Genomic DNA, 27759 nt, shown 5'->3' on the forward strand with positions numbered 1-27759 from the left:
TACCTATAATGTAAAAATGTATTTTGCACACAGGCGTATTGTTCATAATATAATTAGTAATGTTTTAAATGCACTAGCATCACAAGGTATCTATCCACATAACACATTGCTACTACTTTTATCATCATGTAACATAACATAGGTACCTATGTGAAATGTGAATACGACTAAATGTATCTAAACTTAAATTTGGTTTTTAATTTTTTACACTACATACCTATTTGTGAAATAGTCCTACGTACGTTATTGAATAGTTATTGGCAATAGGAAATTTAGTCGATCTCACACTTGTGCAAATTAAATTCTCGTGTCCCCTAGTGGGGCAGATTATACATTTATGCATTTTTTATATTTCTGTTTCACTGATCGATTTTATTTGGAGACAATTAGGTGATCAGCCTTCTGTGTCTGTTTGCATATATGAAAATTACTTAAATTAGAGACCTTTTCGTAAACATTTAACATTTTACCATCAGAAGGTATATTTTATTATAAAATATATGGCTTAAATTAAAACAGACCAATCTTTAATGATACTGAGATGTCCTTTGTAAAGTAATAATGTTACTTCTTGATGGAACTGCATTTTAATTGGTTAGAAACCGGTATCGAAACTGGCCGTATTTCAGTGTGTTGAATTTTAAAATGAAATTAATACAATTAGTGTAACTTGAAGCAAGTGTAAATGAGGTCATTCATTTTTTTTAATCTTATAGTCAATATGTATATCTCAAAGTCAAAAGCCACAAAATACTTCTCTTTTTAATATGTGGGTTAGATTTATAGGTGAAAAAATAAAACAACAAATTGTCACGCTAAGCCTTTATTAAAAAACTTATTTAAAATGCGTTACCCGTCGCCTATGTTCACTTAATTTATATTTCTTCCTTGCAAAGCGATCTAATATATAATTAAATATATGCACCATAGATTAAAATATTTTCAAAGACAACATTTTTCAATGTGAAAAAGAATCACTCGAAGTACATACTTCGAGTACTTCGAGTACATACATATGTGATATTAAATGTTTTTTTCTTACTTTTTAGCGCCGATTTTTCAATCCTTGGTTAAAATTTATCCGTCCAATAAAGTATTACACGAACATTTTAAAATGTCACCTGTAAACTGTCATATACGGACAATTAGAATACATTTTTGAAATGGTAGTTTAATACGTTATTCGATGAATAAGTTTTAACCAACGATTGAAAAATCAGCCCTTATTAAAATTAAAATGTTGTCTTCAAAAAACGTTTGCCGACACAAGTGACAAAATCCTATGGCTATAACTCCTCTTAAAATCTAAAAGATCAGTGTTAAAAACAAAATAATGATCTTTCAAATTAGATTTATTAAAACTACATTCCCAAATGGACATTTTGGACTTTATTTTTACATATTTTTCATCATTTTTGCAAAATGTCCACCCGGAAACACGTATTTTTTTACATTTCTGAACGTTTGTACTTTCAAAATAGACGACCGGAGATCGAAACAAAAAAAATTCTGTGTTACAACATTTTTAACTATAACAGTGTTACCCTATAATATAATAATATACATAAATAGATTCCTAATGAAAAATATATTACAGTTAATGGTTTTAAGTCGTTAATTTTAATATTATTGCAACGTAAATGTCGTTTGACATTTTGCTTATGTTAATGCGTTTTTCGTGACAATCACAACGACATTTTTAATTGAAAATTTTTCGTGTGATTCTCAAGTTAAACGCTTACCGTCTTATTACAAAAACTTGGTATAAACCGAGACTATTAAGTCATGGTTTAACTTTAACAGAGGTTTAAACTTGTTATCTATAGTTTAACTCACATGTTTTGTTATAAAACTTTTACTTAAACCATGGTTTTAACTTACTTTACTTTACTTAAGTTAAAACCCGGTTTTTAGTTGGTTTGTTTTGTAAAAAGACGGTATATTATGTTATTTCTTTTACTGCCACTAAACTCAAAACTAAATTGAATCTAACCGAAAATGGAATAGCTTTTCTATCACATCGACATATTTTCATAATTTTAAAGCACTGCTTTTTTCGCCGTGTCAAAAAAAGGCGGGAATTTTTGACGATTTCCCGCCAAAATAAAAAAAAATGGCGGCATTTTTTTTACGTAAAATGCTAAATGAAGATCAACTCCATTTGGTGACATATCGTAAAATTAATTGTTTTTGAAAATTGCTTTCTTAGCAATTCTCAAATAAATCGATTTTTCCATAGTAAAGTACAAAAATAAGAAAAACAGGTATCTTTTGTGTTTCTTATTTTATATTTTTATTAGAAACTGACTTATCTTGTTATTATTTTTATTCCGTGAAAATTTATTGTTATTGTAAATAAATATTCTAAATAAATATATTAAATCTTACTTGGTCTATATTTCTAAAAAAACTTGTTTTTTATTTAAAAGCCTGTGCAAAACATATTTGAAAACCTTTTCACAATTTTTCATATATTTTTAATTAACTGAAGACATATGTAACAAAAAAGTAAATTTCCTACCATCATTTATAACTGCCTTCAACAAAAATCTGTACTCGTATATACAAAAAAAAGGAATCAACAAAAAATGAAATATGTATTTTTAATAACAGCGCCATCTATTGACCGTTTTTCAAATTAACAAAAAATCTAAAAAAAAAAACTATTACACACGCTTTTTCAGTTTTTGTTGGTTTTTATCTGATACTCCATATAGGTATGTGTATTTTTCCAAGATTTTCCATATATATAAACTTTTTTACAATTAAACATGTTGTTTTATTTATCCCGATTTTTCGTACATATGCGAATTTTTCACATTTTCCATATATGGATGTTAATTTTTCACAATTTTCCATATACATAAATATGTTAATTTTTCACGATTTTCCGTATATGTATTTTTCTTTATGTATTTATAATTAATATCCATGTGTATCGAGCAGGCGGATTGACGTGTGACGTCATCGATGACGTCACTCGTAGTTTTTCTTCCGGTCCATATCGTCGTCGGTACGGTTCATCGGATGATCTGGAATAATAATAAAAAGTATTTTTAAACATTGATTTTATGAGAAAAAGGTTTTTTCGATTTCACGTGAGCGTTAAGGTCTTTCTTAGTTAAGGCCAATTTTTGAATTGAATATTGATTTGATGTTTGAGAAAGCTTATGACAAACAGAAGTCGCTTGAAACTGTTTTTTTAAGGAATTAAGTAAAAAAATTGTATTATTCTAACGATTTTTGAAAGCCACAACAAAATAATCTTACACTGAGCATTGAGATATACATATGGAGACGACACCGCCTACATCACTTATGTTTCGCTCAACATACGCCATATGGCGTAACTGCACGCTCATTTTTTATTTGTTTTAAAGTGAAACGCATCAAATATGCCTTCGTGTGTGTTACGATATTGCACATATAATACGGAAAAGTGGAAAGGAATAACTTTCATCGGTAAGTACCTAACTAGATAATAATTTTTAAAACTTAGTTAGAGCAAAAAAATGGCGCACAGATTTTGTTCGTGGTGTCTCCTCCATCCGTAGTAATATTATCTCAATGACACTGAGCGAGATTTAAGTTCAAAGGCGTTTATATTATCAGTTTTTTAAGTTAAATTTAATTCTGCATTTCTAAATTAGGTTTGAGTTTGAGTACTTCTAAGTTCCAACTGCAGCTTTCAGTCACAAGTCAACTTCAAGCTTGAATTTAGTTTGAGTTTGAGTACGTATTTGAGTTGAACTCACCGCCATGCTGGCTCATCTTGGGCACAAGCACTACATTCCCATCGGCCGCTTGTTGAAGCGAGTATTGCGCTGAGGAGAGTGGTCTACCTTCGCCGTCACGTAGGTTCTGTGGGATAAACATACGAAATTTTGTAGTACTATAATAATAAACAATTTGAACACGCTGTAAAAACTAGACTAACATCATTTATCATTTCATTTAAAAAGGTCGTCTAAATATGTCTAAGTGAAATTTACACCTTGATAGTAATGTAGTAATAGTAAAAGAAAACTCACAAGCGTAGGCAGAGTTTTGTGTTGGACAATTTTAATCGTGATCGTGAGTCTTGTCTTGACTTGTGCGTTGTTCTGTGTGTGTCTTGGTATCTTATATACTAATATTATAAAGCTGAAGAGTTTGTTTCAACGCGCTTATCTCGGGAACTACTGGTTCGATTTGAAAAATTCTTTCAGTGTTAGATAGCCCATTTATCGGGGAAGGCTATAGGCTAGATATCATCACGCTATGACCAACAGGAGCGGAGCACTGCTAGTAATTATTATGCAAGTGTGCGTGTTTGGTATAACATTTTTGGATATTTCTCGTTTTATTTTTAAAAATTTATTATGGTCATTAGGTTAAGCACTTTCGATATCAGTTTAAAGTTTTTTAATATTTGCAATAGTTACTGAATAATCGCCTGTGCACACTTGACGATTACACCCTGTATATGTTGTGTATATTCTTCACATTATAATATTCCACTATATAGTGTGTTTTTTTTATTTTTATAGTGTGTGTGTCTGTGTCTTGCTTTATATATATATAATATATACATGTCTGTATGTGTGCTCACCTGGAACACATGACGGTATAGCGCCGCGAAATGTTCCTTCAGCCGTTGCCTTTGAGCAAGTAATGCAGCTCTATCTCTTTGAGCTCGCAACTTGCGGTCTCGTACTGTACGTACTTCGTCCGCTAAAGAGGTTATTTGGTCGAGTTTACGTTTGCGGCAGTTTTGTGCTGCCACCTGTGGGGAAAAGAGAAAGAATTGATGAAAAATGCTTCTAGAAGTAGTCTTAATCTATACATATAATAAATCTGTAGAAGGGTCAATTCTGTACATTGAAAATATTGAAAAAATAAATAGCATCCAAACTAGGCTGTTGCCTGTATCTTGGATATCAAAACGGTGTACAGGTTTCTAGATATGTCGAATTATACCTTAACTATAACAAAATTTAAAATATAAAAAAGATAAGTTTTAGCAATATGTGGCTAAGTGGATTACTATGTATGTGTGTGTGTGTGTGTGTGTGTGTGTGCGTGCGTGTGTGAGTGAGTGTGTGTGAATACGAAGCCCAAATATGTGATTAAAAAAATTTTTGTCTGTCTGTCTGTCATTCTGTCTGTATGTTCAGGCATCACGTGAAAACTAAAGGTTCGATTTCGATGAAACTTGGTATAATTATACCTTATTATCCTGGGCATAAAATAGGATACTTCTTATCCCGGAAAAATACGTAGAAAAAAATAAATCGTAGTTTTTCTTAATTTTTCCGCGCGGACGGAGTCGCGGGCGGAAGCTAGTGAATGAATATGTTTGATTTTGTATATTACCAAACTGGGGAGACCAATATCACGAATATCAGAAGTAAAACAAACGATTGGTTCATAAACGAATACACAGAATATTGTACGGTAGAAGGACAAGGATAAAAGGATTCTTACCACAAAACAATTTAAACACAGTTTAACTTTAAACCAGGGATCTGTCACTTTAATAGTTGTCTATGTGAAATACGACAAAACCAGATTAAAGAGAACCCGCGCTTAAAGTTAAACCCTGTCTAAAGTATTTTGTGGTAAGACAGTTAAGTTTTTAACTTATCTATACTAATATTATAAAGTTGAAGAGTTTGTTTGAACGCGCTAATCTCAGGAACTACTGGTCCGATTTGAAAAATTCTTTCGGTGTTAGATAGCCCATTTATCGAGGAAGGCTATAGACTATATATCATCACGCTAAGACCAACAGGAGCTGAGAAATGCGGGTGAAACCGCGGGGCACAGCTAGTTTAACAACAACTTACCTTGTTCTTGCCTCTACGCCGTATGTCACGAATAAGTGATAGTTGTGCTTCACTTAAGTCGTGCTTAGATAGACGTTCGTTGAATTCATCCATCGGTAAGTTTATTATGTCGTGGACTTCTAGAGGTATACCTGAATAAGAAACATCATTATCACTACATAGTATAAAACAAAGTCGCTTTCTCTGTCCCTATGTCCCTTTGTATGCTTAAATCTTTAAAACTACGCAACGGATTTTGATGCGATTTTTTTTAATAGAGTGATTCAATGGGAAGGTCTTAGTATATAATTTATTAGGTTTTAGACAAAGCGGGCGAAGCCGCGGGCGGTATGCTAGTAAATAAACAAAATGAATTATTTTAAGTGTGGCATATAGCAAAATTATCAATCTTCTATTAGATGATAAATTTTATTTCAAGACCAAATTTGAAAAATAAAATTTAGGTAAATCAAACTAGATGACATTTTCGAGGGTTCTGATTGATCAAAAACATAAAACATTAAAATTGACTCTATAAAAAAAAATCACGAAGTTACCTCTAATTTTCACACATTTACGATTTCTGCTTGATATGACATGACCTTATTTTTATAACTTTTTTATGACCTTATTTTTAAAAAATAATTGACTATATGCAACTTTACAGAAATACGTCGAATCACGCGTGGTAGGGATAAGAAAAAGATGGCGCGTAACGGAAAAATGTCACGCGTAACGAAAAAATGTTACACTAATTTTTTTTCCAACCCCGATAAAGAAGTTTCACTTCAAAAACTTTTCACGTGACTGAAAGTCAAAAAATATATTTTTTCTATATAAAATAAACATAAAAATGTCCATCTGTCCACTCACCAAGCGCTTTTGCTCTCTTCTCGTCTCTGCTTAAGTGACCGCTTTCCGATCCGCTACTGTCCGTTAGACGACGAGCTGCGAACAGACAGATTGACATGTTTAGTTATATTTATATTTATTTAGAAATGGTATGTGACAAGTATTTAGATAGACATAAAATGAATAAATAATAAAAAGTGAGAGACGATTACAGCTCCCAAAAATATAGGGGAAAAGGTTCGAAATTACTTTAAAGACCCAAAAAATTGAGAAAAGCAGGCCAGAAAAGTAGGAGAGACAGCTAGATACATGGATTGCAAGATTCGAAACGACAACAGCGACCAAAAAATTGCAAAAAATCACAAAAAATCTCAAACCGTTTTTTTACCATTTTTCGATGTTTTCTCGCCACCTCGACCTATTTAAGAAACAAAAAACACAAAAAAGCCCACTGTAAGTGCCAAAATTCGTCGTTTTTCGTCGCTTTTTCGCCACCTATACCTAATTTAACTTCAAAAGTACTATTTTAAATACAAAAAATCACAAAAAACACTAAATCTCACCTCGTTTATCCCGTATAGGTTGCCGTTGTTCCGGTGGTAGCGGTGCGCTGTATGTATGGTTGTGACGAACTCGGGAATCCGGCGCGAAACGAGCGGGCGATACGTTACTCTGTGGAGTTGGTTTGATTTGAATTGAAGATTTGATTTGAAATTTGAATTTGAAATTTGATTTGAAAATGTGTGGGTTTGATTTGAAATTTGAAGATTTGAATTTGATTTGGACTTTGATATGAATGATTTGGGAGGGAAAAGGAGATTAAGTTGCTCTTTATAATTTGAATTTAAACTTCGGTTTTTAAATTATAAATTAATAATTCAAACACTAATTGGAATATTCAAATTCAAATGTAAATCACTAACAAATTAAAATTTAAACATAATTTTGACAAACATGTTTTTATTTGTTCATATTACAATCATATTTCATTATTATTTCTAACTAGCAAATTAAAACAATATCCAAAAAATTTTCAACCCCAAGCTAGTAAATAATATTTACCTGTATAATAGCATGACTTGAATGTGCCGTGTTCAAATCCAACGCGGGCTGCAGAGGAACGTGTTGGTTCAATTGATGACGAGAGAAATCCACTGAAAATACATATGAAAATTATTATAATTCATAATATTCTATCATATTAGGAAAATTATTCATCGTAATATTATATATTTATTTTTATAACCTCTATCTATTAAAAAAAACCGCATCAAAATCCGTTGCGTAGTTTTAAAGATTTAAGCCTACAAAGGGTAATAGGGACAGAAAAAGCGACTTTGTTTTATACTATGTAGTGATTACTAGGATTATATTGATTACTAGCTGCTCCACGCGGTTTCACCCCCGTGGCTCCACTCCTGTTGCCCGTAGCGTGATAAAATATAGCCTATAGCCTTCCTCGATAAATGGGCTATCTAACACCGAAAGAATTTTTCAAATCGGACCAGTAGTTCCGGAGATTAGTGCGTTCAAACAAACAAACAAACTCTTCAGCTTTATAATATTAGTATAGATTATTAGCTATATTTTTTCACGTATATCGTGAAAAGTATATTTTTATCAATATAGTTAATATCTATAATAAATACTTTATCATATATAAAATTTATTACATGATCATCAAAATAATCATTTTTTTTATTAATTTCACAGATTATATAATATTATCTAGAACAGATACTAAATATCAGATTATCTAAAAATAATATAATTAAATTATCATCATGACTCATCATCAACATTTTTACCACACACTTCACTTTAGAATATGTACTAAGATTATATAGCTGAGGAGTATTTTTGAACGCGCCAATCTCGGGAAATACTGGACCGATTAGAAAAATTTTCTCGGTGTTAGATAGCTCATTCATCGAGGAAGGTCATAGACTATCATCACGCTAAGACCAACAGGTAAAGAGCAATTCAGGTGAAACCGCGGGATACAGCTAGTAAATAGATAAATATAATACATACCGTTATGCATATGCATGCTATCATGGTGGTATGTTTGTTCGCATTCATATTTCACAGCAGGCGGTCGTGTGACGAGAGGCTCTAGTTGCGGTTGTTCCTGCAAATCAAATCAAATCAAATTTGAATTTGAATTGAATCAAATTAAAAATCAAAGGGAATTTCAAACAAAATTCAAATTTCACCAAATCAAAATCGAAATAAAATACAATTAAGTATCATGAATTGAAACAGAAATATAAATCAAATCAAACTTGAAATCAAATCAAGTCAAAATCTGGAGGTAAGTGTATAATGATATCAAATTAAATGGAAATGGAATCAAATACATTTAAACCAAATATTAAAATCACATCACAAAAAGAAACAAAATTAAAATCAACAAAGAATTTGTGTTTTCAAAATTAACAACTTGAATTAATCTTTAATACCAAAAATATTACCATATTCATATTAAAATAACATAAATTAATCTAATATATTAATTATTACTCAAGTATATTAATAAAATAAATTATAAATGCGTAAGTTTGTGAGGATGTGTGTGTGTGTGTTTGTTACTGTTTCACGCAAATACTACTGAACCGATTACAATGAAATTTAGCACACATATAGAGGATAACTTGGATTAACATATAGGATAGGTTTCTAAATCCCACGGGAACGGGAACTATGCGGGTTTTTCTTTCAAAACGCAAGCGAAGCAGCGGGCGGAAAGCTTGTATAAAAATAAATATAGAAACTAACCTGAAAACATCTCTTCCCAAACATATGGTGTTTCTTCTGCGGCGCGTGCGATCTATCTCTTGCGTATGCGCTCTCGTACGGGCGGAATTTTGAACTGTTTTATAGAAAATATATATTATTATTAGAATGTATTAGAAAGAAAATTAAATGAAAGAAAATGACCGCCTCCTTGGTACAGTGGTTGACGCGTGAGCCGAGAGGTCCTGGGTTCGATTCCCGGTGGAGACGAAGGGAAAAATAATGTCTCGGTCTGACAGGACACAGAAGGCTGATCACTTACTTGTCCCTAAAGAAAATCGATCAGTGAAACAGATGTATAATGCATCTGCCCCTGACCCCACTAGGGGACATGGGACTTCACTTTAGAAAGAAAAACATTTAGTGGAACATTATCCATTTCAGACTTGGAATTTTATATAGCAATTGGCAAATATAAACAAAAAAAAAACAATTATGTATTCCGTACTTGACCGAAGGGAAATGTAGAAGTCGTCAGGAATTTTAAGTTAGTTAATGTTAATAAAAAAAAAACAAACATCAAGCCTATAGCCCAAAACACATAATTCGTAAAAAAATAGAATAAAAAAAAATTGCTTTTTTAAATTTTTTTTGTTCGTCTATCTATTCTCACCTATGGAACTCCTGCGCCGAATCGCTCCCGTCGCACCATTCGCCGTCCGATAGCGATGGTACTCGTTCAGATCCCATAGATGATACAGCACTGTCAGATGCTGAGTCCCGCTCAGCTAAAATACAAAATAAATATTTGAAATAAAAAAAAGACCCAAAATAATGAAATAACATTTTTTTGGCGGTTGCTAAAGTACACCTACCCTAGGTGTACATCGATTTATTAATAAGCAATAATAAAATTATAAAAAAACTTCATACCGACTAAAAAAAAATTAACACCGAAGTTTTTATGTATGTGTAATTTAAATAAAGGTTACACCTTAGAAATAATTTTAACCGAGAACGAATTAAATAATTTAAATGCTCTTTTTTATATGAAAAGGATAAAAAATCTCCAATACAATGTTAATCGTTCTATTATTTTGCATTTGAATTTTGAACAAAATTTTGCTACTTCAAACAAAATCTATAAAATTTCTTCCATGCTACAGACAACCTACCAAATTATAAAATGAACAGTAATAAACAAAACTAACTTACCAGTTGTAATCGGCATGTGCGGATGGTTCTGAGGCACGTGCGCGGACGCACCGTCTAGCATGCGCATCGTGTACATGCCTGTAAAGAGCATGAAATTTAGCATATGCGGGGATAGAAATTTTGTACATGCTAGAGTATAGCAATTATAATTAATTTTGTATTAGGGGAAGTAAAATATATTTTGCATATGCGGAAGTAGATTTGAACGTGATTTGAACCATAACAATTTTGTTTATGGCAGAGTAAAATTTTGTATATGCGGGAATACAAAAATTTTTGTACTTCCTTACAATAAAATTTAGCTTACGAGGAACAACAAATCTTAATATTTTAAAGCTGAAGATTTTCTTTGTTTAAACGCGCTAATCTCAAGAACTACTGGTCCGATTTTCGGTGTTTGATAGCCCATTTATTGAGGAAGGCTATACGTTATATATCATCACGCTAAGACCAATAGGAGCGGAGCAATGCGGGTGAAACCGCGGTGCACAGCTAGTTTTGAATATGCGGGATAAAAATAATTATAGCATTGGTAATATTACGTCATAATAGGAAACTTTAGGATCTATAAAGTCACTTTATGACACAAGGTAAGTGGTAACATTAGATAGAACACATTCAAAGCATTATTTGGTAACTTTAGGTATTATAGAGTCACTTTTAACACACTAGGTAATGGTAAAATTATATGATAAAAAATTCAATTCAAGAAGAAACATTCGATAAATTTCAGTACGATTAAGTCACTTTAGGAAACATTTAATAACTTTAGGACATTTAAATATACCGTATAGTCACTTTAAACCATATTATGCCACTTGAGGTAACCACATGTCAAAAGGAGTCACTTTAGGACAGCACTTGAGAAATACTAATAAATATATTATTATCTAGTATATTATCATGAAACTTGCATTTTCATGTATAAAGTTATTCTTATCTTAATTCCATTAAGATTATTTTTTCTTATGATCGTGACATGCGAAAACATGGGGCAATATAAAAAATCATTTATAAACTATAGTTACTAATATTATAAAGCTGAAGAGTTTGTTTGTTTGGATGCCGTAATCTCAGGAACTACTGGTCCGATTTGAAAAATTCTTTCACTGTTAGATAGCCCATTCGGCTGGACCGATTATCATGGAAATGTGTTTATTGGGTAGATCTGATAAGGCAGAACAACGTTTGTAGGGACAGATAGTACCTAAGATTATACAGATATAGGTACTTTTTTTTACTTACTTCGTCTATATTAATTAGATTAGTGGTTATGACAGTTGAAAGACGAATGTAGTGGGTATGAATTGAGCAATATGGTAACGCCTGGAATAATTGGCTTGCTTTAGTAATTGCCTATAGGATAATTAAAGGTAATCTATACTAATATTTGGAAAAAAAAAAAAAGTGCACGACTCATAATGCTCATTTAATTATGAAATATAAAAAAATATATATATAGATATACAGTCTTGTAGTTTTCGTTTTTTATTAATTGCAATTAAACGACACTGAATTAATTAATCATTCGCATTCAGTGACCTACAATCGTCGATTAGAATATTTAAAAAAAAAATTTAACTCAAATGATGGATTTTTTTCACAAGTTATAGTGTTTTCAGGTTTCACACATGACGGACAGGAAAATTTTTTGACCTATTTCGGTGTTTTTTTCCAATTCTATTGAAGTAAATCAATTTTTAAAAAGTATGGGATTAATCTCCATTAAATTATCTCGATAATAGTATGCAAAATATCTTGATTCCGTGAACTAACAAGGCTATAATAATAAGAATAGCTGCAAAAATGAGGCGAAAAAAATTTTTCGATCGTAAAGCACTCTCTGATGCTTCGCATCGTCGTGCAATATACAGCTAAAGATTTTGTCTGTTTGCTCGAACACGCTAATCTCAGAAACTGTCCGATTAAAAAAAAAATATGTCACTGTTAGATAGTCCATTTATCGAGGAAATCTATACCTATGCTATATTTAATTAGTTTTCCGCCTGCGGCTTCGTCCGCGTTTTCGAAACAAAACCCGGATCGTTCCCGTTCCCGTGGAATATCCGGGATAAAATTAATCCTATGTGTTAATCCAAGTTACTCTATATGTGTGCTAAATTTCTTTGTAATCGGTACAGTAGTATTTGCGTGAAAGAGTAACAAACATACATGGATGCATGGATATACTCACAAACTTTCGCATTTATAATATTAGTAGGAAGTAAATGATAATTATTAAACAATACATATTCAAATGGACACAAGCAAAGTCATGGTGTTAAACATGTCAAAATAATTAAGATAAACATCGTAAAAAGCCCCTGATAACGTGATGACAGACAAAAAAATCATTGATAAGGAGATTTATATGCTGATAACATTGTTATGTCATAATATGTTGTAATATATAATTGTTAGACCACCCCCCACCATGTGTTGAAGCAGTATTATATCCAGTGTGGAAAGAGGACAGCGCTATATATATCGTATAGCGCCATCTCTTTCCCACACTCATATTCAAACATTTATTTATTCAATTAGACTTCTAGAATCACTTTTGCATCATCATTATACATTTTTAACATTTACTACCGATTCGGAAAGCAGTATCTACGGCGAAAAACCGGCGGGCGGCAAGAAACTCCATAGTTGCTCTTTTAAATCAGGTCAGTATTACAATTTCTTTTTACAAAATATGTAACAGCATATATTATCATAATATGCCAAAGAACTGCCCTGTGATTTAATACTACTGAAAATAATACTGCAATAAAATCACGTGGTGTGATGGCTCAGTGGTGAGGAACTCGGACTTCAAATCGATAAGTCGAGGGTTCGATATAGAGCGTATGTAATACTAGCTGTGCCCCGCGGTTTCGCCCGCGTGGCTCCGGTCCTGTTGGTCTTAGCGTAATGATATATAGCCTATAGCCTTCCTCGATAAATGGGCTATCTAACACCGAAATAATTTTTCAAATCAGACCAGTAGTTCCTGAGATTAGCGCGTTCAAACAAACTCTTCAGCTTTATAATATTAGTATAGATTTTGATTATAATGAAATACATACAGAGCACAGTCCTTTTTTTTTTGTATGATACAGAAACCATCCATGCATTCTAACTAACTTTCATGTTCATAATATTATAGCATATTTAATTAGTGTTTATATTTAAAAGCCTATATCGCTACTAGAAAGTTTATTACCTATTAATTTGAGAAAGATTTCGCAATTGCAACAGTTAAATCTATACTAATACTAGATTTCCGCCCGCGGCTTCGCCCGCGTTTGCAAAGGAAAACCCGCATAGTTCCCGTTCCCGTGGGATTTCCGGGATAAAAACTATCCTATGTGTTAATCCAAGTTACCCTCTATATGTGTGCTAAATTTCATTGTAATCGGTTCAGTAGTTTTTACGTGAAAGAGTAACAAACATCCATACATCCATACATCCATACTTACAAACTTTCGCCTTTATAATATATATATATATTACATTATAAAGCTGAAGAGTTTGTTTGTTTGAACGCGCTAATCTCGCGAACTACTGGTCCGATTTGAAAAATTCTTTCGGTGTTAGATAGCCCATTTATCGAGGAAGGCTGTAGGATATATATCATCACGCTAAGACAAACGGGAGCGAAGCACTGCGGGTAAAACCGCGGGGAACAGCTAGTTATAGATATTTTTATGTTCTATTTTATTAATTACAAAGAATATATCTACACTGTATTTATATAAAACTAGCGATCCTCCCTGGCTTTGCCCGTGGTTCATATACAGCCTATAGCACTCAGGGATCACGTACATATCTAACAGTGGAAGAATATCCTAAATCTGTTCAGTAGTTTTTGATATTAATATATTCAAACAAACAATTAGCTTTATATTTTAGTTTAGAAGTATTATAAGATTCTCGCATCATTGTGTTTTTCAAAAGTCCAACTCAATGACGTATGATTTGTATCTTTCGTCTCTTTCTAAAGACAGTCTATCTCGCTCACACACAGTAAGCGTAATTTCACAAACAACAATACGATTATTTATTTTTCAGTTTTATTTGCTAACTTTATTATTAGGTAGATATTATAATCTTTATGATCATGACGATAAATCATATAAAACTAGCTATTGCCTGCAGCTTTGCTTGAAAACGCAGTAATAATATACCTACCTCATAAATGGTATTTCAAAGAACATTCAACAACAACGTTTTTAAAACCTTGTGTATGTATGTATTTATACTAACATTATAAAGCTGAAGAGTTTGTTTGTTTGAACGCGCTAATATCAGAAACTACTGGACCGATTTGAAAAATTCTTTCGGTGTTAGATATTCCATTTATCGAGGAAGGTTATAGGCTATATATCATCAAGCTAAGACCAACAGGAGAGGAGCGATGCGGGTAAAACCGCACAGCACACTAATCGGCTTAACAGAATTTAGCTTGACAGCATCTGTAACTGTCATTTTGACATTTCACGCGTCCGCCATTTTGAATAATGTTGCCATCCTTACATAGATAATAAATTAGGTACTACAGATAAGTATAATTATGTACATTTATGCTTTTTTTATGTTTTAAGTTTTTTGTTGTTGTTTATTATCTAAATGTTTTTGTTTTGTGTGGTTTCATAAAACCACACAACATTTTTTCTTTCTTTATAGAAAATAAATTAATACAGATAAATATTAATAACTTATACTTGTAGAAACTCACCATCATAATATTTATAATACGTCAAATAATCAGCGGGGTCTGGAAACATGACTCTAGTATAGTATGGTTGCAAACCATAGTAAGCAGGATACGGGTAGTGTATAGATAGATCCATTTTAATCCTTGATTATCTGTGCAATCTTTATATATTATCTGTATCTGATAATACGATTAACTTTTAAATACACTCAATAATTGGTATTCGTGTATATATCCGTTATTGCCTTTTTATTTTCTTAGATAACGATAGATTATTACGACTCATCCGTTATTTTCACACTATATTTTTACATTCGTGTGTTTTTCCATAGATTCAATTTATCGTTCAAAAATATCGTTTTTCCGTTCGGAAATTTCCTCCCTTTTCCACAGATAAACACAATGCTTTATCGTGTTTAATTCGTGTACAAACAGAGACGATTTGTTTTAGCTTACAGCCTTATCGCATCAAAATAGATTTCTCGATACGCGTCACATTCATTTGTACTTGTAGTCTCTGAATTTGAACGCCCATAAACAATAGTTATATGTTTTTAATACGAAAACTGGTACTTTTATTAAAGATTCGCTCGATGTCCTGACACGTCTTAGAGCACAGCAAAAGACACACATACAAACACAGTTATATTCGTTGTACACCTGCCTGTGCATCAGGGTGAGCATAAAGAATGGCATATGTAGGCTTTTTGAAAAAGAAAAAACAAAAAAAAAACACAATTCAAACGTCCAAAACACACTGGAATGTTCCACACGAACTTCACAAAGTCGCTTGCTTTTGTAAAATTCCAAAAGTCCTTCACTTGATAGATTGTAAAATTATTATTAATTAATTCACTTTTCAATCTTCTTAACGAACAATCTGTACACGTACGAAATATTGCCCATTTTGAATTTAGAACGCAAAAAAAAGAACACAATTAAAAAAAACACTTTTTTTATTTTTAATTAAAACTCCTTGCACGCTTGACACTGATAGTTGCCGTCGAGAAAATGGCGCGAATTAACAAATGTCAACGCGAACATCGCGCCAACAAATACCGTTATCTTTTAATTACATTGTAAACACAATTATATTAATTTATTAAATATTTAAATAGAGCTTAGTATCCATGGTTTCAGTTTCACGTGTCGTGCCAAAATGGCCGATACGGCATGTCATATTTTGGGTCAATTTTTCAGTGATAAAAAAAATATGCGATATGTATAATCTGTTTTATGTAATATTGTTGATAATGATGATTCACACAGTATATTATAAATATTGACGTTTAAGGAAAAACTTGACTTATCCATACTAATATTATAAATGCGAAAGTAACTCTGTCTGTCTGTCTGTTACTCAATCACGCCTTAACTGTTGAACCAATTTGCATGAAATTTGGTATAGAGATATTTTTATACCCGAGAAAGGACATAGGCTACTTTTTACCCCGGGACATAGGATAGGTTTTATCCCGGAAATCCCACGGGAACGGGAACGGGATGCGGGTTTTTCTTTGACTGCGCGATCGAAGCCGCGGGTGGAAGGCTAGTGTATAATAAAATTGTTTTTTTAGTTTCCTCGTATAGTGATCGAGATAAAATTTTAATGGATTTGTTTTTGAAAAGCATTGAGATACTATTTAGAAAGAATGTACTCTGGATATTATTTAAAAAAAGATTAAATCAGGAAAGATGAATATCAATTAGCTACGTATCAATTTTTTGTTACATTGATTGTTTTTAATCGAATAAGTCTATTAATAATTTAAGATTAATTAAATATATTTTTGTCACATTGATTTTTTTTAATTGATAAGTAATAGACAGAATATAAAGTGTCGCCTCTATGGCGGTGAGTCGATGACATCGCTTAATCTATGACTCATTAGCCGCCCCGCGCCAAGCACACATTTTCTTCGTGATATCTTCTCTATACGTAGTAATAATAGCTCAATGTTGAAGTGCAACATCTTTATATGCACGTTGAGAGTAAAATTTCAGTGTCATGGCAATACCGTCACGTCATGGAGTAAGGCGACGATTATGGTATCTTTGAATCTTGCCAAAGAAGTTTCACTTCTGACACGTGTGCTCGGCACACACTGTTTTAACTTGTGAGATATTTAATTTTAAATGTTATTTGCGCTAAAATTAAAACTTATTAGTATGATAATTGATAACCATTATTACTTATTAGTTATTACACTTTATTTATTTTTATCAACGCAATAATAATTATATTATTATGACAATCATTGTTGACATTTTTTGTCAAAAATTTTCCCTAAGGCAGGATTTTTATAATAACAACATTACTTATAACATGATTTTTGCAAAAAATACTCAAGATTTTTCTCCGTATAAAAGATCTGTTAAAAATAGAAACAAACAAAAATAGAACTATTAAAAACTTGAAACACGCATTATAGACAGAATAAAATAGATTATTGTCTGTTTGTATCTTCTTCACGCCTGAACTACTGTACCGATTTAGATGAAATTCGGTACAGAGATAGCTTGAGACCTAAGAATTAAGGACGTAGGTTTTAAACCGGAAATCCCACGGGAACGGGAACTATGCGGACTTTTCTTTGACTACGCAGGCGAAGCCGCGGGAAGTAGTTAATCTAGTAATTTATATTTGACTAAATTAAACTGACCTTCATTCATCGCCATATCCATCAACTGAAGATCTTCATCATTTAAAATAGATTGCAGGAAGCCATCTTGGTTCGGCGCCATTTCCGATGTAGAATTCTGTTAAAAAAAACGTAAAAACCGGTTTAAAAACAGTTTATTTCCACGAAACATACGCTAGAACATTAAAAAGTGTGAAATAAAAATATTTTTATTTCGCTACCCACCAAATATCATTTTTCAACAAACTATTACGTATAACATAATTATACATTTGCCTAGCTGTTTAATTAAAAGCTGGATATCATTCTGGCAGTTAATTAACTGCCGCATTGTTATCTGCTTATACGATTGCTTATATAAAAACAACAACAACAGCAGCAAGAACCAACCAACAACAGTAGCCTGGAAGAGATCGCTGTATTAGCGATAAGGCTGCCTTGTACGAATTTCTATTGTTTGTGTTTTTTGAAGTGAAACTTCTTTATCGGGGTTGGAAAAAAACATGTAACAACGTGTAACATTTTTTCGTTACGCGTGACATTTTTCCGTTTCACGCCATCTTTATTTTATCCCTAGCACGCGTGATTCGACGTATTTCTGTAAAGTTGCATATAGTATATTATTTTTTGAAAAATATGGTCATAAAGAAGTTTCACTTCTTACGTGTGTACACTAGTACACGCACACATTTTTTTTGTTATTATTTTGTAACTGGTGCAAATAAATTATTCATTCATTCATTCAAGAACAAACAAACATATTAATTTACCTGATAATACACGGCATCGTGTTGTTGAGGATGATGTGCTGATTCCACCTTGTAAGAGCTCTCGAGAGGCGCTGCAGCACCTACGTATAAAAGAACATATTATATTTATATTATATTTAATTATTTTTCATACACACAGTTTTCATATACAGAAAATGGATGAGTCCTCCTAGTAAGTTTACTAAAACCTGTGTCAGGAGGACCCGCTCTTCCTTAACTAAAGTTTACAAATAAAACATGCCCGTTTATAAACGCTTTTTTACAACATATGTATAAACTCAAACTCAAACATTTATTTATTCAATTAGACTTCTTATAGAAGGCTTTTGAAACGTCAATACACATTTTCAACATTTACCACCGATTCGGAAAGAACCGGCAAGAAACTCCATAGTTGCTCTTTTAAATCGTGTCAGTTTTACAATTTTATAAAACAACACGTTCGTTTATAAACACTACAACAACACTATACAACATAATAACTTAAACACGATAGCAACATAGGTATCAACACATGTGTTTAAAGACACTATAACAACATATGTAACATGTCCGTTTATAAACAGCAAACACCATAATCTTATATTAATTCTTTCATTTTCTTAACATAGTCTATACATATAAAAATGAAACCCGTTTCGCGTTGTCACGGCATCATGAACCGATTTCGATAATTCTGTATGAGGTACGACCGTACGAGGATGGTTCTTATGTAGATAAAACGTAAATATGTACCTCGGGCGAAGCCGGGGCGGACTGTTAGTTAATCTTTACTATAATATTATTAAGCTGAAGAGTGTTTGAATGCGCTCATCTCAGGAATTACTGACTTGAAAAATTCTTTCAGAGTTAGATAGTCCATTTATCGAAGAAGGCTTCTATACATCATCAAGCTAAGACCAACAGCGGAGCTACGCGGGTGAACCCGCGGGGCACAGCTACTGTATGTTTGCATGTATGCATGTGTGCAAACAGGTGTTGCAAACATCTTAAAAAAGAAAAACCCATTACGATAAACTGATAAATTTGGAAATTATAATACGCGACACTTAATAAGATGATAACACAAATATATAAGTAATTAAAGTGATAATAAATGATGACAAAAAATGTCCATAATCATTATACACATAGTACTAGCTTTCCGCCCGCGGCTTCACCTGCGCAATCAAAGAAAATACCGTATAGTTTCCGTTCCCGTGGGATTTCCGGGATAAAACCTATCCTATGTCCTTCCTTAGGTCTCCAGCTATCTCTGTACTCAATTTGAAGTAAATCCTTGCAGTACTTTCTGAGATTAGCCCGGATATACAGACAAAAATTCTAAAAACTATTTTTGGGTTCGGTATCTACTGTAGATCATGAAGTATTAGTATATGTATTCTAAATTCTTTAGTATTCCCAAGTAATCTTTAAAAAAATATTCAATGTACAGTTTTGACTTTCCTACGTTTTTGAAGTGAAACTTCTTTATCGGGGTTGAAAAAAAATTTAGTGTAACATTTTTTCGTTACGCGTGAAATTTTTCCGTTACGCGCCATCTTTTTCTTATCCCTACCACGCGTGATTCGACGTATTTCTGTAAAGTTGCACATAGTAAATTATTTTTTGAAAAATAAGGTCATAAAGAAGTTTCACTTCTTACATGTGTACACTAGTACACGCACACATTTTTATTATATTAAGTTAAGATTAAAATGACAATAATGGATGACAAAAAAAATGTCTTTAATCATTATATACAATATACATGATGATATTAACTGTGAGTTTTAATATTATGTAAATAATGTGTTGTCATTCTGATAACAAAATTTTTTGATAAAATATTCAATATTCATTCATTTTGTACTTTTGCAAGTATGAAAAATTGTCTGGTCATTGCTTATTATAATGTACATTGATAGTGTTGTTTTATACAGGGTGTAATCGTTAAGTGTGCACACGTGATTATTCCGTAAAAATTGAAGATATTGAAAAACTTTGAACTGATATCGAAAGTACATTAGCTAATGTGTAAACTGACAATAAAACTTTTTAAAAATCCCCAGATTCCCAGGCCAGATCGAATCGATAAAATATTTAAAAAATTCAGAATATGTATTTAATAACTTGTACATTGTCATTCAAGTTAGTGCCATGGCTAATCTCAGGAACTACTGGTCCGATTTGAGAAATTCTTTCGGTGTTAGATAGCCCATTTATCGAGGAAGGCTATAGGTTATATATCATGACGCTAAGACCAACAGGAGCAGAGCACTGCGGGTAAAACTGCTGGGGACAGCTAGTAAAAAAATAAATAAATAATACATAAAATATAACTTACCATATGTCTCGCTATGTTTCTCAGCATGTGGGGCCGTGGGGCCGGGGCCGAGTGGGGCGTGAGACGCGTAGTTGGGGGCATAGCCGGCCGCACCGTGGCTATAGATAGACAAACATACATAATAATAAGAAACAATGATACAAATTTGAATTTGGTATTAAATAATACACTTTGCATAGTATGAAAAAATTTACAGATAAACTAACTCAAACAATTACTGTAATTCTAATTTTACATTTCGATTCTGTAACATAAGTTATGGTCCTGATCTAACGATGCTAATGCTAATTACTACATAGTATAAAACAAAGCTTTCTCTCTCCCTATGTCCCTTTGTATGCTTAAATCTTTAAAACCACGCAACGGATTTTGATGCGGTTTTTTTTAATAGATAGAGTAATTCAAGAGGAAGGTTTTAATATATAATTTATTGTAATAATAATATATAACGTGTAGAATCAACAAAGCTAAAAACAGTGTAACATTTATGGCTATTAAAATATATAATAAAATACCGGACAATTTCAAGGAACTACCAGTAAATCTTTTCAAAAATAAACTGACGAACTGGTTAATGGTAAAACAATTTTATGACATTGAAGAATTTATGACTTTGAAGTAGTGTAAACTGAATTGTGTGTGATAAGTGAAGTGTGTAGTGATATAATCGTGTAAATCGTAGTGCGTTCGCGTAATTGTGAAAATTGAATTGTGTGTACATTTAAATAATTAAACTAATCAACTTTCTTTTTTAATATTTGCACACCCAATAAATGGGTAGAATGTATTAGCCACATAATATTGTAATGAAAACATCTATAATTTGTAACTACATTCTTGCAAATAAATATAATTTGAATTTGAATTTGAATTTGAATTAGGTTTTAGACAAAGCGGGCGAAGCCGCGGGCGGTAAGCTAGTTCTTTTATATAATGTTTCTGATTAAATTTCTATCCTAATTCTAAAATGCATTCTGATAAGGGCTGCAAGTATAACAGCTTCATAATTTTAGTCATTCTCATTAGAATGTCAATATACATTCTTATTGCAATAATCAAAACCGAAGTGGTAATTGATCTCGATATTTATTCTGATTTTTATTCTTAACTAGCATTCTTATTCTGAATCTGATTATTCTCGATTATGAATCTGTAGTCAATATTTTTCTTTTTTACGAATAATTAAAGTAATAAGTGTATAGTTATTTCATTATTCAATAATATAAAAATGAATCCTAAAATGTGTTGGTAAGCGCATAACTTGAGAACGGCTGAACCGATTTCGTTAATTCTTTTTTTATTATATTCCTTGAAGTACGAGGATGGTCCTTATGTAGAGAAAACGTAAATATGTACCACGGGCGAAGCCGGGGCGGACTGCTAGTTTGTAATAAAAATCTAAACTAAAAGAGGCCACTTAACACCTGATTATGATTCTACCCACTTCGCACCTGATTATGATTCTAGCAACTTTTCATCTGCTTCTGAATCACTTTGCAAACTCAAAACTCAAACTCAAACATTTATTTATTCAATTAGAAGCACTTTTGAAACGTCATTACATATTTTCAACATTTACCACCGATTCGGAAAGCAGTATCTACGGAGAAGAACCGGCAGGAAACTCCATAATTGCTCTTTTGAAATGAAATGAAATGAAATGAATGTATTTATTGCCACAATGATTTGAAAACTTAAATCTACTTAACCTAATAACAAAATTGAAAAGAAAAAAATAAAAATAAAAAAAGAATATATTTTTGTGGCAAAAGGCCCAGACTCAGCTATGCTGTTGACTCTAGAGTACTACAGCGCTGATTTTCAGTCTGGCCTTGAGTTGAGGTTCGCCGTCAACAATCTGCCTACGTAATTATCTACTATATACTTATATATATTATATCTATACTAGACTAAGTAACTCTTAAAAAATAACAACCAAAATTGAAACAACGGAAAAAACAATACAACAAAAAAGGAATCGACAGTTCACTACTATGTTACGTTCACATATACATAATACATATTCAACGCTAAGAGGTTGAGTTTTTAATTATCACCACTAATCTGTTTTTTTATTAAAAAGATCTTCAGTTTTTTTTTAAAAGTTATATATGCCATATCTAATCTTAGTGGGGGAGGGAGATCATTCCAGATTTTAGTGGCAGAAAACTTAAACCCTCCTCTGAAACCTGAAGATTGGTGTTTTGGAATGGTCAGCTTATTATCTGTTTTACTTCGTGTATTTAGTCCATGCGAATCTTTAGCCCACGACAGTTTCTCATACAGGTAAACAGGCTTGCCAGTTCTAATAATCTTAAATACTAGGCCCGCTAGATGAAGCTCTCGTCTTCCCTTCATCTTTAAAATGCCCTTTTTATTGAGGTATGGTGTAATATGTTCGCGTCTCGGTATACCAAAACAGAAGCGGGCACAAGCATTTTGAACGCGTTGGATGGCGCGCTCGGTTTTACCGTAGAGTCGCGGCCCGTACACCGTATCACAATAGTTGAAGGCTGATAGCACCAGTGATTCTGTAAGTGTTACCCTGGCTTTCTCCGTAAGATGCTCTCGAAATTGGTAAAAAACTTTGAGTTTATAAAAAGCATTCCTCACCAATAAATTAATGTGATCCTCATATCGGAGTTCTTCATCCATCAAAACACCTAGATTTCTAGCTGAATCCACCCGAGCTATTTGTGTATTGCCTAACCCAATTTTTAAATCTTGTTTTTTTATTTTTTGGCATTGGGTTTTAGTGCCCAATATCATTAATTTCGTCTTACTGAGATTAAGCAATAACGCATTTCTTTTGGCCCACACATTAACTACTTCCAGGTCGTTATTTACTTGCAATTCTAAACATTTCGGATCTTTCGTGTTTATAGGATAATAAATTTGAGTATCATCAGCGTATAAATGAACCTTCCCATTTTTTATTTGTTTAACCAAATCTGCTGTGTATATAGAGAATAAAAGAGGACTTAGTATAGAACCTTGAGGACATCCACGGGACAGTGTTCTATCGACCGATCTCTCGGAGTTGTCGCCATTTTGTATAATAACGCACTGTTTTCTATACATTAAATAGGACTGAAACCATTTACATGCATTCGTACTGACCCCATAGTATTTGAGCTTTGCCACCATCATCTCCACGTCTATGCAATCGAATGCTCTTGTGAAGTCTAAAAGAACCAAGAGACTACCATTGCCTTCGTCACTGTTGGATATTATATCATCTGTGACTTGTGCTAAAGCTTTTAAATCATTGTCAGTTTTACAATTTAATTTTATAAAATACATATTATGTAACATCAATCATCATATAATAAAATATGTAATTAATTTTATAATATATGTGGGGATGGTGTAAATAAAAAGCCAAAATCGCCCAATCGATTTATTTCCCAGACACCGCGACCGGTTACATATCAAAAATACATTTCAACAATCCTCCACTACAATTACATCGTACCAAAAAACACACAGTCAAGTCATAGACAACATAGATCGTTCTACAGTCTACAGATAACATATCCACAGATTAATTAATAGAAAAGCACAGACTAAAAATAAAAGTAGTTATGAAATACAATCTTAATTATTTATCCTATTCCCACATATATGATGCTACATAATATGTACTTTGATTCTGAATCTCGTCGTTTCTCACTAACCTGATATTATGCGCGTGGTGAGCGTGCTGGTGGTAGTGTTGGTACTGGTCCGGGGGCGGCGGTATCGTCAGCAGCGACGCGAGGTCCTGCCAGCGCTGCTCCACCGACATGGAGCGCATGAACGACTGTGGAATAAATTGTATGATTGTTTAATTGTAATAAATGGTATTTATATCATACTAGCTTCCGCCCACGACTTTGTACGTGCATCCCCGTTTTTCCCCGTTCCCGCAAGAATTTCGGGAAATCCTTTCTTAGCGGATGCCTACGTACTAACATCTACCTGCATGCCAAATTTCAGCCCGATACGTCCAGTGGTTTGGGCTGTGCGTTGATAGATCACTATATCAGTCACCTTTGAGTTTTATATATTATATAGATAATATGTCACTGTAAAATTGTAAACTATTATTATTTATTTATTTATCAATTCTTTATTGCACTTAAAGAGAATAAAAAAGAAATACAGACACTTAAATATAGCTTAAACTAAGTACAAATGGCGGTCTTATCGCTTTAGAGCGATTTCTTCCAGACAACCTTTATTATGTACCTAATTTGATATTTAATCTTCACTACATAGTATAAATAAAGTCGCTTTCTCTGTCCCTATGTCCCATTGTATGCTCAAATCTTTAATTCTTCACAATAGATTTTCATGCAGTTTTTTTTTAATAGATATGTTTCTTTTTAGATTTGATGTGTTTCTTTTTAGATAGAGTGATTCAAGAGGAAGGTTTTAGTATATAATTTAATAGGTTTTAGTTAAAGAGGGAGAAGCCCAAATGTAAGCGCAAAACTCGATTACGGCTGCACCGATTTCGTTAATACCTATTTTTTTGTAATATCCCTTGAAGTACGAGGATGGTTCTTATGGAGAAAACGTAAACATATGAGCGAAGCCGGGACGGTCCGCTAGTTTTTAATAAAGCTTAAATAATATCATCATCTAGATCATAAAATGAATTCTATACAAATTCTGAACTAAATAGATAGACTAAAGACCCTAAAAATTATTTAAAAAAACGTACAAAAAATCTCTAAGTAAATAATAGTCAACACTAACAAATCCATTCGAAAAAAAACCGTTAAAACCGTAATATTTACAGACAAAACGCAAACCAATCGAGTTTCCACAAAAAACCGATTATCGACAAACAGTAGCACATAGCGTAGTGATGTGACATCGTGTTTTGAGTGTAGAAACCGGAAAAATCGATAATTTCACCGCTACATTGTGTACACGGTCAATATTTGACGGCTACTCGTGAGATTTCACCTGTGTCTTTGCTTGGACCACCTGGTCGATATTAACAAATAACAAGATATCTAATACCTACCTGTATAAAATCCTTCTACAATTATAAACGTAAAAGTTTGACAGTCTGTATGTATGATCCTTCTAATCCTACTAATATTATAAATTATTTATTATTTATAATAAATTATTTATTATTTATAATAAATTATTTATTATTTATTATAAATTATTTATTAAAAATTTATTTATAAATTTTATAAATATATTATAGAGGCGAAAGTTTGTGAGGATGTGTGTGTGTTTGTTACTCTTTCACGCAAATACTCCTGAACCGATTACAATGAAATTCAGCACACATATAGAGGGTAACTTGAATTAACACATAGGATAGGTTTTATCCGGGATTTTCTTTGAAAATGCGGGCGAAGCCGCGAGCGGAAAGCTAGTAAATTACATACTAAAACCTTCCTCCTGAATCACTCTTTAAACTATTAAAAAAACAGCATCAAAATCCGTTGCGTACTTTTAAAGATTTAAGCATATTATATAGAGACATAGGGATAGAGTTAGCGACTTCGTTTTATACTATGTAGGGCACAACACTAATAAAAGTCATATATTAAAATATAGGTCAGATAAATTAAAAACACGCGAAACTCATGATATTATAAAAAGGTAAGTATATCAATGGTATATCATGAGTTTGTCACCGATCCTTGATAAGTGTTAAATAAAATAAAAAGTATAAAAAGTTCGATTTAATCTGTCCCTTTAAAGTGAGTCAAAATCGACTAGGAGTCGGTTACATACAAACATACAGATTAATCTAACATAAGCGTGTCAATACGGGTCATTAAAATGGCTTATAAATAGTCAGTTTCATGCAAATATGTATGATAGTTTTTTAGATTTTACTTCACGAAGTAGGTAATTACACTTTATTGTTACACTAAAATATCACATTTTCACACATCGAATTATGGAAAATATTGTGTAGTATATTATTGTAAAGATTTCAAATTAGATTTAGGCGAATTTAAATCTATATAAAAATGAATCGCTAAATGTGTTGCTAGGCACAAAACTCGAGAAAAGCTGAACCGATTTCGTTAATACATTTTTATAATATTCCTTGAAGTACGAGGATGGTTCTTATGGAGGGAAAATGTAAGCATGTACCACGGGCGAAGCCGGGGCGGAACTATTCAAAAAATATTATTGGAAATGCCATATCTGCATCTTAACTAATCTATTTAGTCTATGGCACGCGTCACTCATTCGAATTGGAAATTTTTAAACGTTTTTCGAATTTCTAACGCGGCCATGTTTATTCTGTCAAATGTCAATATTGGCGGGAACACGGTATGTCAATATGGCGCCTAATATTTGAGGAAATGTGTAAATATCAAACAATTGGTAGGTAATTGTGATAATTTTTAATGTTACTTTGATTTAGTTGCGTTTTTAATTATTTAATTTGTTATGTAAACATGATTTAATGTAAATTTATAGCATTTTAACGCCATTAAGCCAAAAAAGATCAAATTCATGTTTTTAATGTGTCTATAAGTGTGTCTATTTTTATTTGTGTTGTTAAGAGGGCTTATTCAATTTAACGCAAGTCAAAATCTCCGCGATCTATTACGATAGATCGCGGCTTGCGCTATCCTTTTACTATGAACAGCATAAGTCCACAGGAGAGCGCCGAGCAACATGTCCTCTCTCTGGAAAGGCTCGCTGCCGACTGATTTTAATCGGGTCGCGCGCAGTG

General features: G+C 32.5%; 1 protein-coding gene across 8 annotated transcripts in view; it reads right to left on the minus strand.

Annotated features, from left to right (window-relative positions):
* Window positions 1-2328: 2328 nt before the first annotated feature.
* Window positions 2329-27759, minus strand: part of LOC123704692 (segmentation protein cap'n'collar-like) — a 110078-nt gene continuing 84647 nt past the window's right edge. For 7 of the 8 annotated variants that reach the window (XM_045653123.1, XM_045653122.1, XM_045653118.1 and 4 more), the window contains 15 exons: window positions 24728-24852; window positions 21051-21148; window positions 18725-18804; window positions 17976-18072; window positions 10611-10688; window positions 10069-10183; window positions 9438-9531; window positions 8694-8790; window positions 7722-7813; window positions 7223-7331; window positions 6681-6755; window positions 5829-5959; window positions 4592-4765; window positions 3756-3861; window positions 2329-3032 (listed from right to left, as the gene is read on the minus strand). In XM_045653123.1, coding sequence (XP_045509079.1) covers window positions 2977-3032; window positions 3756-3861; window positions 4592-4765; window positions 5829-5959; window positions 6681-6755; window positions 7223-7331; window positions 7722-7813; window positions 8694-8790; window positions 9438-9531; window positions 10069-10183; window positions 10611-10688; window positions 17976-18072; window positions 18725-18804; window positions 21051-21148; window positions 24728-24852 — 1527 coding nt within the window. In that variant the 3' untranslated portion in view covers window positions 2329-2976. The remainder of the gene's footprint in view (window positions 3033-3755; window positions 3862-4591; window positions 4766-5828; window positions 5960-6680; window positions 6756-7222; window positions 7332-7721; window positions 7814-8693; window positions 8791-9437; window positions 9532-10068; window positions 10184-10610; window positions 10689-17975; window positions 18073-18724; window positions 18805-21050; window positions 21149-24727; window positions 24853-27759) is intronic. The other variant, XM_045653121.1, reaches the window with a different exon arrangement.

This window comes from Colias croceus, chromosome 30, assembly GCF_905220415.1.
Source record: "Colias croceus chromosome 30, ilColCroc2.1".
Classification (NCBI taxonomy): domain Eukaryota; kingdom Metazoa; phylum Arthropoda; class Insecta; order Lepidoptera; family Pieridae; genus Colias; species Colias croceus.